This window comes from Zonotrichia albicollis, chromosome 3 (assembly GCF_047830755.1).
Source record: "Zonotrichia albicollis isolate bZonAlb1 chromosome 3, bZonAlb1.hap1, whole genome shotgun sequence".
Lineage (NCBI taxonomy): Eukaryota > Metazoa > Chordata > Aves > Passeriformes > Passerellidae > Zonotrichia > Zonotrichia albicollis.
This window is the reverse complement of record NC_133821.1, coordinates 42,813,122-42,826,829: the sequence shown is the minus strand read 5'-3', so window position 1 is coordinate 42,826,829 and position 13,708 is coordinate 42,813,122. Positions and strand designations below refer to the sequence as shown.

Genomic DNA, 13,708 nt, shown 5'->3' with positions numbered 1-13,708 from the left:
GATAAGACAGAGATACTAAAGAATACTCAAGACTTGTAAGACACAAGGAAGAAGTTATTACAGTTGAAGTATCTGATGGCTACAGGGCTGCATCAAATGTAGAGTCCTCTAATTTGACCCTCACTGATACACATTATGCAGCCTGCCAGCATTTCCAGGAGCCTCTCTCAAATCTCCACTGTAGAGTCAGACCTGAAATGCAGGAGTCTCCAGCCTTGCAGTCTAAGCTCTCCCAGCAACAGCCCCATGGCCTCTGGTAACCCCAGGGTTTGCTAATGCGAGGTTCGTACACGGCTCTGACATCCCCATGGAAACAAAGTGTGAGGTTATAAACAGGGGATTAGCACCTCCAAGCGCCCAGCACGGAGCAGGAGGCGGCTGCAGGCTTTCCCTTTGCCCACCAAAGGCCAGGGGCCATTCAGGCTGGGGAGGGGGAAGAGCGGGCAGAGGGCAAATCGCTGACTGGAGGAAACTGGAATGGGGAAGAAGGGAACTGGCCTGTGATGGGCCCCTGCTGGCTGCTCAGCCTGCCCTCCTCACTGCTGCTATCACTGCCTGAGCACCCTCCTGCTGTTGGGGGCCAAACAGGCTAGGAGAGAAGGGACTGCTCAGCCTGCAGAGAAGGTTCAGTGAGGTCTTACCAATGTTCCCAAGTACCTGAAGGGACGGTGTAAAGAAGAGAGGGGAGGGCTCTCCCTCGTCACTGCTGCTCAGTGACAGGACAAGAGGCATTGGGCACAAATTAAAAAAGAAATTCTGTCTGAATGTAAGAAACACTACCTTGTATGAGGCTGGTTCTCTGGAACAAGCTGCCCTCAGAAGAATCTGGGGAAGGTCTATCCTTGGATGTACTCAAAACCTGGCTGGACATAATTCTGAGTAAGCTGCTCTAGGTGACTTGGCTTAAGCAGGGAGCCTGGACTAGACAATCTTCAGAGGCCTCCCTCTTCCAACCTCAGCTACTCTGCACTGCTGTGACTCCATCTGTGGCATCCTCCTGTGACTGCCTTACTGATTGTTACTGATGAGGAGGTGAGCACAGCTGAGGCAGACTCTAACATGTGTGGCAGTTTTAATCTTGTGTGAATAAATGGTTTATATGAGATACGACTTGTCCTTAAAAGACTGCCAAGAGAATATTGTGACAGATCTTCTCCAAAATCCTGAGCACACTTTATGAACCCTGCTGCCTGAGGCATTTCTCACCCAGTTGTAAGGAACTGCTTTTCCCTTTCCAATTTATTCCTGAATAAGAGAAATGTAGAAAGACAAGACTATTCACCTGTTCAGTTTGGGTTTCTTGGGAACATGCCCTTCAGGAAGTGGAGGCCTATGGTTTGGCAACAAACCTGAAACAGAAAAAGATGTGAGAATATTTTGCAGTGTCTCTTTGCTTCTATTGCATTCAGAAGTCACATTGCACCTCATAAGTCAGGCAACAGCACAAGAAAAGCTCAAGTATATTAGAAAGGGTATTTTATCTTCAGTCACTGCTGAACCCGCACCCCAGCCAGAGAAGCCAAGAAGTTGTGCTGGGTATAGAGAGGAAATATACACTAAAGACACTGTCACTTGGGCTTATCACAGAGGCTTTTACAGAGGACACGGGCCACTGGTGTCCCATCAGATTCCATCTCCAGGATGGAAAATCTGACTATTAAAATTCTCAGTCCATTTAACTTGGATACAACTCAGGTACCAGGCACAAAGATCAGCACAATACTCTTGACTGTGTCAACCTGGGAAAAGTAAAAAAGTCATCACATGGCAGATGGCAGAGTTGCACGTTACTAATGGGGTAGGTCAAGCTTAGGTAAATCAAGTAATTTCAAAAGCAGGTGTTTAATCATTAGTTACTGTAGACTGAGCCATTTCCTAGATCTTTCTGCAACACTTGTCTCATCTACAGGGATAAATGTCTGCTGTCAAGGCAAGAGTCAGACACAGAGAAAGCAGAACAAGTAGTCTCTGTTCCATCACCCTGTCCCAGCACTTGGACCATAACAAGTTTGCTGGGTGACTGGACAATGACATCTCACTGAGCTATACCAACTGGGCAGGAGACCCCTCTCAACGGGTTCAGTAGGTACCCTACAGTCAGGGGGTGTGTACCTGCACGGTGAGCCATCTGCACACACACAGCAACCTTCCTGTGCTCCTCCAAGCAGAGGCCTGTGATCCTTCGTGGTAGCATCCCTCCATCTGAACGGATAAACTGACTCAGCAGCAAGACATCCTGAGGGAGAGAGAAGGGCAAAACCATCAGTTCTCCAGCTACCTTCACTGCTGTGACTGCAGGTCTTGTGCTGAGCCTTGTGTTGTGTACAGAACTCAAAACAATGTAAAACAAACAATGGCTCCTCCCTACGCATTTTGTCTGCAGCTTGGCAACAAGTGGCTTTTGCTTGCTGTCACTGCCTGCCAGTTTAGCTTAGTAAGGTCACTCAGATGGTTTGAGTCTTCCCCTGACTTCACTAGTGTAAACACATGATGTCAGCTGCAATCCCTGCTCCTTCACTGTTTCACTACTTGCTCCAAGATTCTTGCTAAGATAATGTGTCCTAGGTACTAAGAGTTGCACAAGACCTACAGATGCATATTGTTTACACAACTTGAAATGCCATCACAGCTGCTGTCCTAAAGTTCACAGATATGTTAGATCACCTCTGACTCCCTCCTTGTTCCCTCAGAGCAGGACTGTTCTCTGCTATATCCTCTTCAAACTTTTATCTAGTTTCCCATAGTGGAGCTTCCCTCAGGTCTCTCCAGAGGGGTGGAGAGCAGGGAAATGGTCCAAGATGTTGCATGAGGAAGCTTTATGTAAGAAAAGAATATGTGCTGATGAGAAAGGACTAATAGGATAAATTGCTGCAGTCAGTCCTTCAACTGTGCGTGCATTAGGTGGGGCTGTGACAGTCATGGTGCACGAAAGGAGCACTTGAAGCATGCTGAGGGCTCGTCTGTGATTCAAGAACAATTTAGACTACACTGCTGTTGACCTTTACAATTAAAAACCCTAGAAATGTAAAGCAGCCCTTTTAATAAAAACAATTTAAAGGGATCTCTAGGATCAGATAGTATCACAGGGCTGGAATGACAAATTTTTAAACACAGCAGCAATAGCTGTTGCACAAGTGTCCCATTAACTGTACACAGTACAACAGCCTAGGATTCAGATCCATGCTCTCCATTTCCATGCACAACACCAGAGCTAGATACCCCTCAAGGGGGTATTCACAGATACCCCTCAGGCCAATATAAGCAGGCATTCTTGACATCCTGACATCAGCATAAGTTGGCACAAATGGACTCCAGAGACTTCCCACTTGTTATTTCCCCTTCAACAGACTTGTTGCTGGTTGAGAGTTTACTTCTCCACGGCTGTTGTAAGTATGTTCCTAGGAGGCAGCAGGACCATGCAGAGGCTGCCTGCAGGCTGAGGGGAGCAGCCAGCAAGTGAGCATCCTGACAGAGGGAGTTCAAACGGGGCATGGCAGAACTTTGCACCCCTCAGCCAGGGCAACAGGCAAGAACAAAGAGTACTTGTTGCTTTCCATGTTGGGTGATCTTGACTGCCAGTTCACAGATTCACAGACCTGCTCCTAACCCCCCACCCTTGCTGTTCTACAAAGAGCTCCCTGGAGCATTCTTACCTTCATTTACTGGCCTTGTAAAAGCAAATAATCATGAGTGAATATAAAGTGAGTATTCAGAAATCTAGGTAACCAGGAATTATTCACCCAGCCCACTGCACAAGACCAGCTCAGCTGTCAAGGGGGCTGCTGGAATTTAGGACGCTCTTCTGGTAATGATGGATTCTGACAGATGCTGTCATAGACTCATAGAATGGTTTGGGTTGCAAGGGACCTTAACAATCATTGAGTTAATCCCCTCCCTTGCCCTGATGGGCACTCTTTGTTTGATGCAGCTCAGGACAGAAGTGTGTTTCTAGCCCATGAGTGTACATTGCTGGGTCATGTTCAGCCTCTCCTCCATCAGCACCCTCAAGTCCTTCCCAGGGCTGCTCTCCATCTGTTCATTCCCTGCCTGTCTTGATAGTGAGGGCTGCACTGACCCAGGTGCAGCATTTTGCACATGCTCTTGTTAAACCGCATGAAATTCCCACAGGCCCACTTGAACTTGTCCAGGCTCCTCTAGATGACATCCCATCCCTCAGTTGTGACATCTGCAAGCCTCACAAAGGTGCGCTCAATCCCTCTGTCTATGTCATTAATGAAGGTACTAAACAGAACTGGTCCCAGTAAGGACCCCCGAGTCACACCACTTGTCACTGATGTCTATCAGACCTGAGCAGTTGGCAACTACTCTCTGGATGTGACTATCCAACCAATGCCTTATGCATCTAAAAATCCAGCCATTGAGTCTATCTCCCCTCCATTTAGAAAGAAAAACATTGGGGACCACATCAAAGTCTTTACAGAAGTCCAGCCAGATAAATGATATCTAAAGCCTTTCCCCTGCCCACTGATGGAGTCACTCCATTGCTGAAGGCTACTGGGGTGGTCAGGCAGGACCTGCCCTTGGTGAAGCCTTGTTGGCTGCATCAAATCTTCTCTCTGTCATCCATGTGCCTTAGCACAGCTTCTAGGGGGATGCTCCATGATCTTCCTAGGCACAGAGATGAGGCTGATAGATCAGTAGTTCTCAGGCTCCTCCCTTCCTACTGTTTTTAAAAATGCATTCCAGTCACCTGGGATAAAATGCTGGTTACAAGTGTTATAGACAAAACGTTGAGGGTTTTTATTTGTTTGGGGGTTCTGTGGTTTGTTTTTGTCCTTCCCACCCCCAATCAATACCATCCTCACTAATATCATCATGACATGCAGCTTCCCTCTTCCCATAGTTCTTGCTTTCTGCATCCACTTGTCTACAGTGAACACATTCAGATTGATTCTCAGATCCAGCTCCTTTGAAAACATGCCATGTCATGTGGGCCCACATTTAGACACTGACTTTAATACCTCACTGACACAAAATTACTGGCCAGGCACCCTACAGAACTATGCTGTATCCGAAGGAGAAAAGCCAGCTGAGCAACTAGCAGTGGGCTCCTGGGAGGCCATCCATGGTTAAAGGGAAGTAGAGTATCCCTCAGCCCAGCTAAACATGGCCCTGCCAAGTAGAACAGTAACCAGGGCACCAGATGGTGCCAGCTGCACTAGCAGAAACTGGATGGAGGCCAACCAAAATGTCCAAGAACACTGACTTTTGACCACTCCTGAAATACTGGATTGGATTCAGGAAACCAGAGCAGGACTCTATCCCCCTTTTTCCTCTTTTTTTAGTTGTCTGGATCTTCAGATCACCAATAGCTCAATCCGCCATTTAGCACATAACACTTCCCTAAGTGAAAAAGGAGTGTTCAGCCCGAAGTACCTAGAAAGAGAAAAACTTGCAAGACCATGCTACTAGCCTGCTGCAGTACTCTGTGGAGAAGAGGAGGAAGAAAGCTGATGGCAAATTTGAGGCAGTTTCAGTCTTTGCAGCCATGAAAGCCTAAGTAGGCCACACACTCTTTTGAAGGGTGTGTGTGTGGTCCAAGTGATTTCTCATATTACCACCACACCTCATGGAGTCACAGGCTTGTTATCAAGTGTTTCCATGCAAAGGGGGTGGTGGGAAGCAAACGGAGATAACATTTTTTTTCTCCCTATGGGGAAAAAAAAATCAAGAGAATCTGTTCTCTGTTATCATCTCTGACCAACAGTGTCACCAACTGACCAACACCCTGGTGTGGCAGTCATTTCTTGACTGAAATCATCAGTCATGTCCCAGCTGCTACAGCTCCAAATCACAATCACGCTGCTTGGCTCAAAATGCTGCACTCTTGACCAAAGGTTTGTCCATTTCTGAAGATTCCCCACAGTTAACAGGCCAGGTGCCTCTCCCAGAACATTCACACAGATGTATCTTACCACTGGGACAAAGCAGACAGGTACAGCCAACTTCATGGGGCAGCTGTGGAGGGAAGTGAACAAGTACATGGAGCGGTCAAATTAAAAAATATGTCTGGCAAGTTCTCATGGTGCCGTCATGTTCCATGAAATTCACATTTTGTGCTAGTGGACAGCCAAGCCTGTAACCACTGATTTGCTTTAATCACTGGACAGCTCCCATGAGGCTGGATCCAGATTCCCACCCCTGTAATCTGCAGCATTTGATGAAAACAACTTGGACTGAATTAATCTAGGGCTAATAGGCAAAGCCTGCAGTTCGATTTCCCCAAACTGTTGCCAAAGCAAGATGACATATTTACTGCCTACTCAAACTAATGATGTTTGAAGTGGATAAGGGGGGAAAATGAAAAACAAGTTTAGCCTCCACTTCTAAAAGGGCTGGACAAACTTGCTAGATGGAGCACTATGTACCACATTCTTGTGAATAGATGGTAACCAATATGCAGAGGCACCTGTTTTTTAATGTCTGCAGACACTTGGAAAAGCAGGATCCTTGACTGACACGTGATTCATTAAAACTTTTATTTACTGCAAGAACAGTTCTATCTGCGCAGCCAAATTACTACTGGGCTGTATCAGACAATCTGTCAGTCATTATTTCCAGTTATACAAGAATCTAGTTTTTCCTCTCTCCCTTACTCCTGGGAGCTGTACACCATTCTCCACACATTTTGTAAAATTGCAGGTTTCAATCCAGTTGCATCTGTACAATGACCAAAATAAATTTTTTATCTCTGATAGATATGAAAAAAATCAACTGAGATCTCAGTTTCACTGGACAGACAGACACATGCAGACCACAAACTGTGGGAATTTATATATTAAGCTCTGTTATCCTGAGCCACAGCAGAGGATCAGGATTGAACTAGGAAAGACAACTGCAGCCCTCTCACCCCAGCTGAGGGAGGTTGGAATCATGACCTGCTAGCGCTCACAATGCCTGTTCAATTGATTAATGACTCTGGAGACACTGGTCCCCCAGTTCTCTGACAGCCAGAGTAACTCATTATGCCACTACTTTAGACTGTGCTAGCTGCACAGGACAAAAGGAAAGTCCTGTGAGGTCATATTACTCAACTCCCTCAGGGGCTAATTCAACACTTCCCTTTTCATAGTGCCTCATTCAGTCCAATTACAAGCGTCCCAAGCAAAAAAGCTCACACTTTCCTTTCTGTGCAACAGACTGATCTCAGCTTATCAATCTCAAAGGAACCACCATCTATCCCAATCTCTCACCAAGCTCATCTTATAGGTTATGCTGTATGAATTAGGTTATATCTTTAACAAAAATAGCTGCTCTCAATTTACAGATATTTAGGACAATTAACCATAATTGAGAAAAATGTCCCACTGTTTAATTGCCCACAGAGTTAAATGCCTGCACTTCACTAAAGCATCTCAAGATTCTGCTGCTCGCCACAGCTGCAGCAGAGAATAAAATAGCAGAGAGTACTTTAGTGCAGAAAAGGGAGATTTTAACATTTGAAAATCCTGAAAATATGCAACCAGTACAAAGCATTCAAAAACATAAGGGACAAGTGAGAAGTGGTCTACCCCAGAACTCAAATTTCTCCTAGCTCTAATCAGCCCCACAGAGGAATGCTTCTAAATATCAGGTAAGAAATGTCTACAATTTCAAAATATCACTTCACAGTGCTCTCTTTAGCTCTTTGTCCAGAAAGAGCACTGGATATATACACACTAGATGCACATGCATTCAAAATCGATATGACAGCTGAGACGAATCCACATTCATAGATTGCCTCCCAGCACCACAATTTCTTAGATAAGAAATTATCTTAGTAATGATGCTCAAGACTGGCTGCAGAATCTCTCTTCACATTTCGTTTTCTCTTGCTTCCTTAATACACAGTAGAAATCAGGATCTAAGAATCAAAGTGAAGTGTGGAAGAAAACTCATAATTTAGTTCACCCTACAAACACAAGTAAAACTCATGTTTCACACTGTCTGTTGCAACCAATTTCTAATCCTGGAACTCAGACTCTACAGAATCACATTGTCTAAAACATCTTTGGTTCTTGATGGCATTATCTCTCCAGATACTCATTGGAGTCTTCTACCACACATGGCAGCAGGAACTGAATCTATGTAAGTCTACATATGTGTTTCCAAGATGTAATCCACTGCCATAACTTATTTCATCCGTGAACATCAGTTTATAGTTTCTCAGTGGTTGTAAATGTGTGACTCACGGAAAGCTTTCTGTAAATCTCTAGAATTACTGAGTTTAATGATGCTGTTTATGTCTTGTATTTATAAGTCACATAAAATGATATGAACCTTAAAAAAGTATTTTCCAGAGTAAGTAACAAGTTGGTTTTGATCACTACACAATTCAGTAACCATGAAAAAGAATTGCAAGGAATCTCTGCATTCAAACACGGGCCACACAAAACAGACATGAGCCGGTTTTGTAGTACTTTACAAAATGGTATTTGTCATTTCACCTAATTTATTCTGATCTGCAAATTCACTGTATATCCAGGTTTCCCATGTTGTTTAGAAACCAAGCCAGGAAACACTAAATACTCCCCTGCCCCCAGCTTATTTCATTGTTTAATATTGTACCCAGCCTGAGTACGAGTCACCGACAACATCAGATTCTAAATGTCTCCATTTCTGCAACACAGGCTTTGAAAGATACTAAATGTATTTCATTTACACCTCACATCTGTTGTTTCACCTGTCTGAAGTAATTGCAAAATTGCAATTTTGTCTGGTACTATTGCTGTATTCATATTCTTCATAATTCATGAGTCTTAATTAGTCCTATCCAACAGGTTATTTGCTTTTACTCCTAGTTGACACCTTTTATTTAGAATTTGCAATGTTTTATTTACCAATCAGTAATCATCAGCATCATTCTCCCTCCCCTCTTATCTCCTTAGGATGTCACTTGCAGTTTTCAAACCATTTACTGATTCCCTAGGATTATTTTTCATGCTTTAAAAAAATCCTGTGAGTAAAGTAATGTATTTGTTAGCAAATTCCTTCAAGACTGTGAAGCAACATGAAATCCAGGCCTGCTGGTCTGTACCAAATTCAATGCTTAAGTTATTTCTGTATTTCTTTTTCCCTGTTGTTTTACATTTGCAAATTGCCATCAATATACAGATAGTAAAACATAACTTTTCCTTTCCATACGTGCACTAGGACTACACACAAGCAGTACAGTCATTTTGCAACCAAAGTGGCTTTCAGTCCCCTTCTCCTCTCAATAATGGACTTTCTCACAAACATTTCTTTTTCTCCAATGTATTTGTATCCCCCTCTCTAATCCTATTGACATTAGCTTATTCTGAGTTTTCTGTTGCCTTATCTTAGTAACAGCATGTTCCTGTCTGTTTTTCCTCTTTTCTAATTCCAGGGCTGGGTTTTGAGCATGCAAGGAGGTAATTTAGTCCTTTTGTAAACTCTGTGTCTCAGTGACCTCTTGTAAAGTTACATTCTGCATCTGCTATATCATGCTTCTTATTCTGAAGCATTCGTGACTGTTGTGCTTTTGGTTTATAGCACTACAGGATTTCCTTCCCATATTCTAGGTTTAGTGCTAGTTATCTCCTCCTTAGTTAATAAACTTCTCATTAGCATTTCCTGCAAAATGCTTGAATAAATCCTGTTTTTTTCTCTTGCAATGTAAGTAAAAATGTATGCTCCTTCACACTCAAAAAGAGTTTTAAAAGCTGTATGAAACAGTTACTAACTTAGTGAACAATGACAAATGAGAAATCATAGTGCTTGAAGTCATATAAATGACCTAGTCAAATCTTCTGGCCTCTCTGGAGCTAGGCCTGTATCCACTGACTAAATGCTACATTCCAGTTTGATTCTCTGGGAAGTGCAATGGTGAAAGACAGCTGGGCACAGAAGAGCTATACAGCGTTTCAGATCAGATGGCCATGTGAGTAATTCCAATTATCCTATTTGATACGATCATCCTTTTCCCCAGGAACACCATCAGCCAAGGCATACAATTACTGTGTAGGAGGCTCTTGGGGCACCCAAGAGAAGCAGAGCTGGAGTTAAGTATCTTTACTACACCCAGGAAAACCTGAGAGGGGCAGGTGTGTAGATCTGAGAGTAATACTTGTCCAGCAATGAGGGTTGGAGGAATTCCTTCATTAAACTTACCACATAATCGTACTTATGCTTCAGGTTCCAGCGACAGATGGGACACTGGCCAGAGGGGTTTGGAGGAGGTGGTGCTTCAGCATCCTCTATAATTCTCCCTTCAATCTAGGAAACAATTCAAAGCATGCAATGATCAGGCACAGCTCCAGCTGCACCCGTGACTCAAGGAATACTGTTCATTGAGTCCACAGTACGCTGACCAGTCCTGTGAGGAAGTAAGGGGAACAGCACCTGCATCATTTAACTCACTTTTATAGAGATACAACAAGTCCTTTGGAATGCTTATGCCACAGACTATGGGGAGAAGGACAAATTCAAAAGGCATAAAAAACCCTTCCGCAAATTCTTGTGTATGTTTTTCTAAATGTAAACTAGTTGACAGTCAGTGTGCAGGTCTCATATTCACCTGAATTCCACTTATTGCAGTACTCTTGAACCACCATGCCTTGAAAGTGTAGAGGCCCTTTAGCCAAAAGCTTTAAAAGAACTTTTCTTCTAGGAATATGAGAATGTCACAGAATAGCAGATGCATGTTATAGCTGAAAACATATAGGGGCTTCCTGGACTATAAATCACCAGCAGGGAAAACTCTGAGCAAAATTTAAATTTAAGAAAGAATACTAAGGAAAAGTCTGTGGGGCTTGTAGATTTATTTTATAATACCAATATTTTATCCCGTTTAATTCCCTGAACAATTCTTTTACAAGATTATAAAATTATATTTTGTACATCACTATAAAGTGCTGGCATCTAATACTCAAATTTTCCCACAAGTAACATGCAAAGAGATGTACAAGGTGTGTAAAGGAAGAACTTGACAAATTTGTTTCCTTTTTATAGATGTGTTACAAATGCAAAGTCTATCTGCATGTGTACTTGTCTTTGTTTTTTCTTTTTTGAGGACTTACAAATGGAAACAAGAGCTATCTCAAATTGCATCCAAATGAAGAGAAAATAAAACTAAGCTCTTTTTTCTCCAAGATATTTTGGAGCTTCCTCTGGTCAAATTAAGATTAAAAGCCAATTCTGAACACTAACTGTCAGCCTCATAGTGTGCAAGCACCAGAGTTTGAAAAGAAAACTTGGGTGGAATGCAAGGTTACTTTTAAGAAAACATCAGGTTCTGTGCCTGAAAACCTGGGAAGAGAAAAGCATGATCTTTCCTGTAAGTGTGCACTGGAAACTGGCATCCAGCTGAACTCACAGAACTATTTCATATAGCAGATTTCTGTCTTTCTGATGATAAAACAGAAACAGGTAAGTTACTTGTAGTTTACATCTCAGATCCTCAGACAAAATTGTCAGTTTTTAAGTAGGATTCCTCCCCCCACAAGTACAACAACCAATTTTACAAAAACAAATACTTAGCTATGAATATAAGATGTAGGCCAGTATCTAATTTTCTAGTAATCAGGGAAGTTATTTTCAGGGAAGCCAGTGTATCTAGTCTTGATTCTTGCCAATCTTGCTTCAGACTGTACTATGACTGTAATTCCATCTTGGAAATAAATAGAGATTTAGAATGTTACGTCAACGTCAGGTTTTCCTGAGATAAATTTCACTGTACAAGTTTTGGCAATTACTTCCCAACTGCTGAGGACTTCTGTACTGTTAATCCACCCAGTTGCTAATTTTCTATTAAACATCTAAAAGGAAGTGTAGGGGCTCTACATTCTCAGTATGCTGATTAAATCTGTATTTCTCTGGGAGTTATCAACTGGTTCACATCAAACACTTCCTTCAACAGTGATTAAAAACAAGGACACAGAAAGATGATCAGGGAAATATGGATTCAGGGTAAACTGATGTAGAATTGGCAGGATAAATGGAATGACCTGAGAAATGGATACACTGAGAAACATATCAGCCTTTTGGTTTGTCAATTTATACCATTTTTCACAACATTTTCTTCATCTTAGGGGCATTGATGGATTCCAGACTGATGCTAGGATACTACACAGCAAATATATCCAGATCTTCAGGAAGAGTTATTTTCATAAAGGGCTCTGCTAATGTAATGCTTACTTTTTTCTACTTCAAACCTCAGTTAATGTTTTGGACTTTTGAGAATGTACAGCCCCTTTGAAACTGACTGAGTGAGGGCAAAATACAGCAATCCTCTGAGTGTTGTTTTAACCAAAACAAGAGCAACCCCAGGTCACACTTGCAAGCTCTTCTCTTCAGGTTTCTGGGCAAAGATTAGTAATTTGGAACTTGAAGGCAAGAAACAGATGCTTTCCATTGTACCTACTGCCACACCCTAAACTTATTTTTTGTCGACAGTCTTAGGACATCTTGCTAACTGCCATATATTTTAGATATGTAGTATCAAATAGAGTAAGTTATCTGGTCCATGCAAGTTTCACACATGACAATGTCTGCTAGCACAAACACAACAAAACTTTCAACAAGATATATTTTTGACAAAAATATTTAAGAGTTTCAAAGGCATGAACAAGCAGATTTAGGACAGTCCATCTCCTTCCTATTATTTATATATATACAGATTAACATTTAAGTGCACTCTCTTCTAGCTGTTTCCAAATTCCTCCTTCACTCTCATCTTATTTATATATATATATACATATATATGCATGTTTTTCAAAGGAAAACCCCCCTTTCACACTATTTTTTTTACCAAGTGTGTTATGAGATGTATCACCTGAAGCCAATTCTGGTTAAAAAACACAACACAGATCAAAGGCATGAGATGCGTGTGGCATGTAGGGGTACAGACATGTTCTGCAATGCCACATCACACTGCCAGCGCAGGATGAAGTGCCAAAGCCACCGGCAATCCTCCCTAGTGCCTGTCCACACTCAAGACGATGCCAAATGGCACCAGTTTAGGAACAGAACCGTCTGAAGAATGGCCTCCAGTGTTTTAGACTCTGAATGCCTCTGGTCAGGGATTCCGACTTTACCCGGGCCGCAGCGAGGGGTTTGACGCTCATGAGGGCTCTGACTGGAGGTACCTGTCACCAGCAACAGGTGACAATCCTGTCCTTCAGCAGCCAAACCCACCACTGCTAACCTGCACTCGCAGCAAACCCCTACCCTGGCTCTGCATTCACACCCTGAGAGCTCTTTCAAGCAGAAAAGCGTCCCCGTTTCTCCTTTACTTGCTGGGTAGGGCACGGACACACACATGGCTGAAGGAGGGAGAAGCGACGGCAGAGGCAGCTACCAAGGAAAAGGGGTGCAGGGACTTACTGTGGTCGTGTTGCCTTCAGTCACCTCCACGACTGCAAAAGAAAAAAGAGACGGGAAGCCACAATGAGACCCATGCAGCCTGAACGAAGTAGCATTTGGGAGGGGGCGGGAGGAGAGGGCAAATTACAGTGACCGCAACCATCTCTCAAGGACAGCGGCCAGGCAACGGGGCGCGGGGCCGTGCAGAGCCCCCTGCGGACTCACCCTGGCGGAGGGCGCGGGCCGGCGGCGCGGCCCAGCCGCTCCCCAGGAGCCCGGAGAAGATCCGCCGTAGCCCCCCGCGCAGCAGGCTGGGCGCCGCCATCTTGCCGCGGCCGGCGCTGCCGTCACGCCGCTTCCGCCGGCGGGGGGGGCGGTGCTGCCG

General features: G+C 43.5%; 1 protein-coding gene across 1 annotated transcript in view; it reads right to left on the bottom strand.

The window, feature by feature from the left end:
• MRPS18A (mitochondrial ribosomal protein S18A) overlaps window positions 1-13,708 on the bottom strand; it is a 21,841-nt gene extending 8,133 nt beyond the window's left edge. The window contains exons 1-5 of the mRNA XM_005489702.4: window positions 13,549-13,708; window positions 13,345-13,376; window positions 10,132-10,236; window positions 2,113-2,236; window positions 1,283-1,349 (exon numbers count right to left, since the gene is read on the bottom strand). Coding sequence (XP_005489759.1) covers window positions 1,283-1,349; window positions 2,113-2,236; window positions 10,132-10,236; window positions 13,345-13,376; window positions 13,549-13,648 — 428 coding nt within the window. The 5' untranslated portion in view covers window positions 13,649-13,708. The remainder of the gene's footprint in view (window positions 1-1,282; window positions 1,350-2,112; window positions 2,237-10,131; window positions 10,237-13,344; window positions 13,377-13,548) is intronic.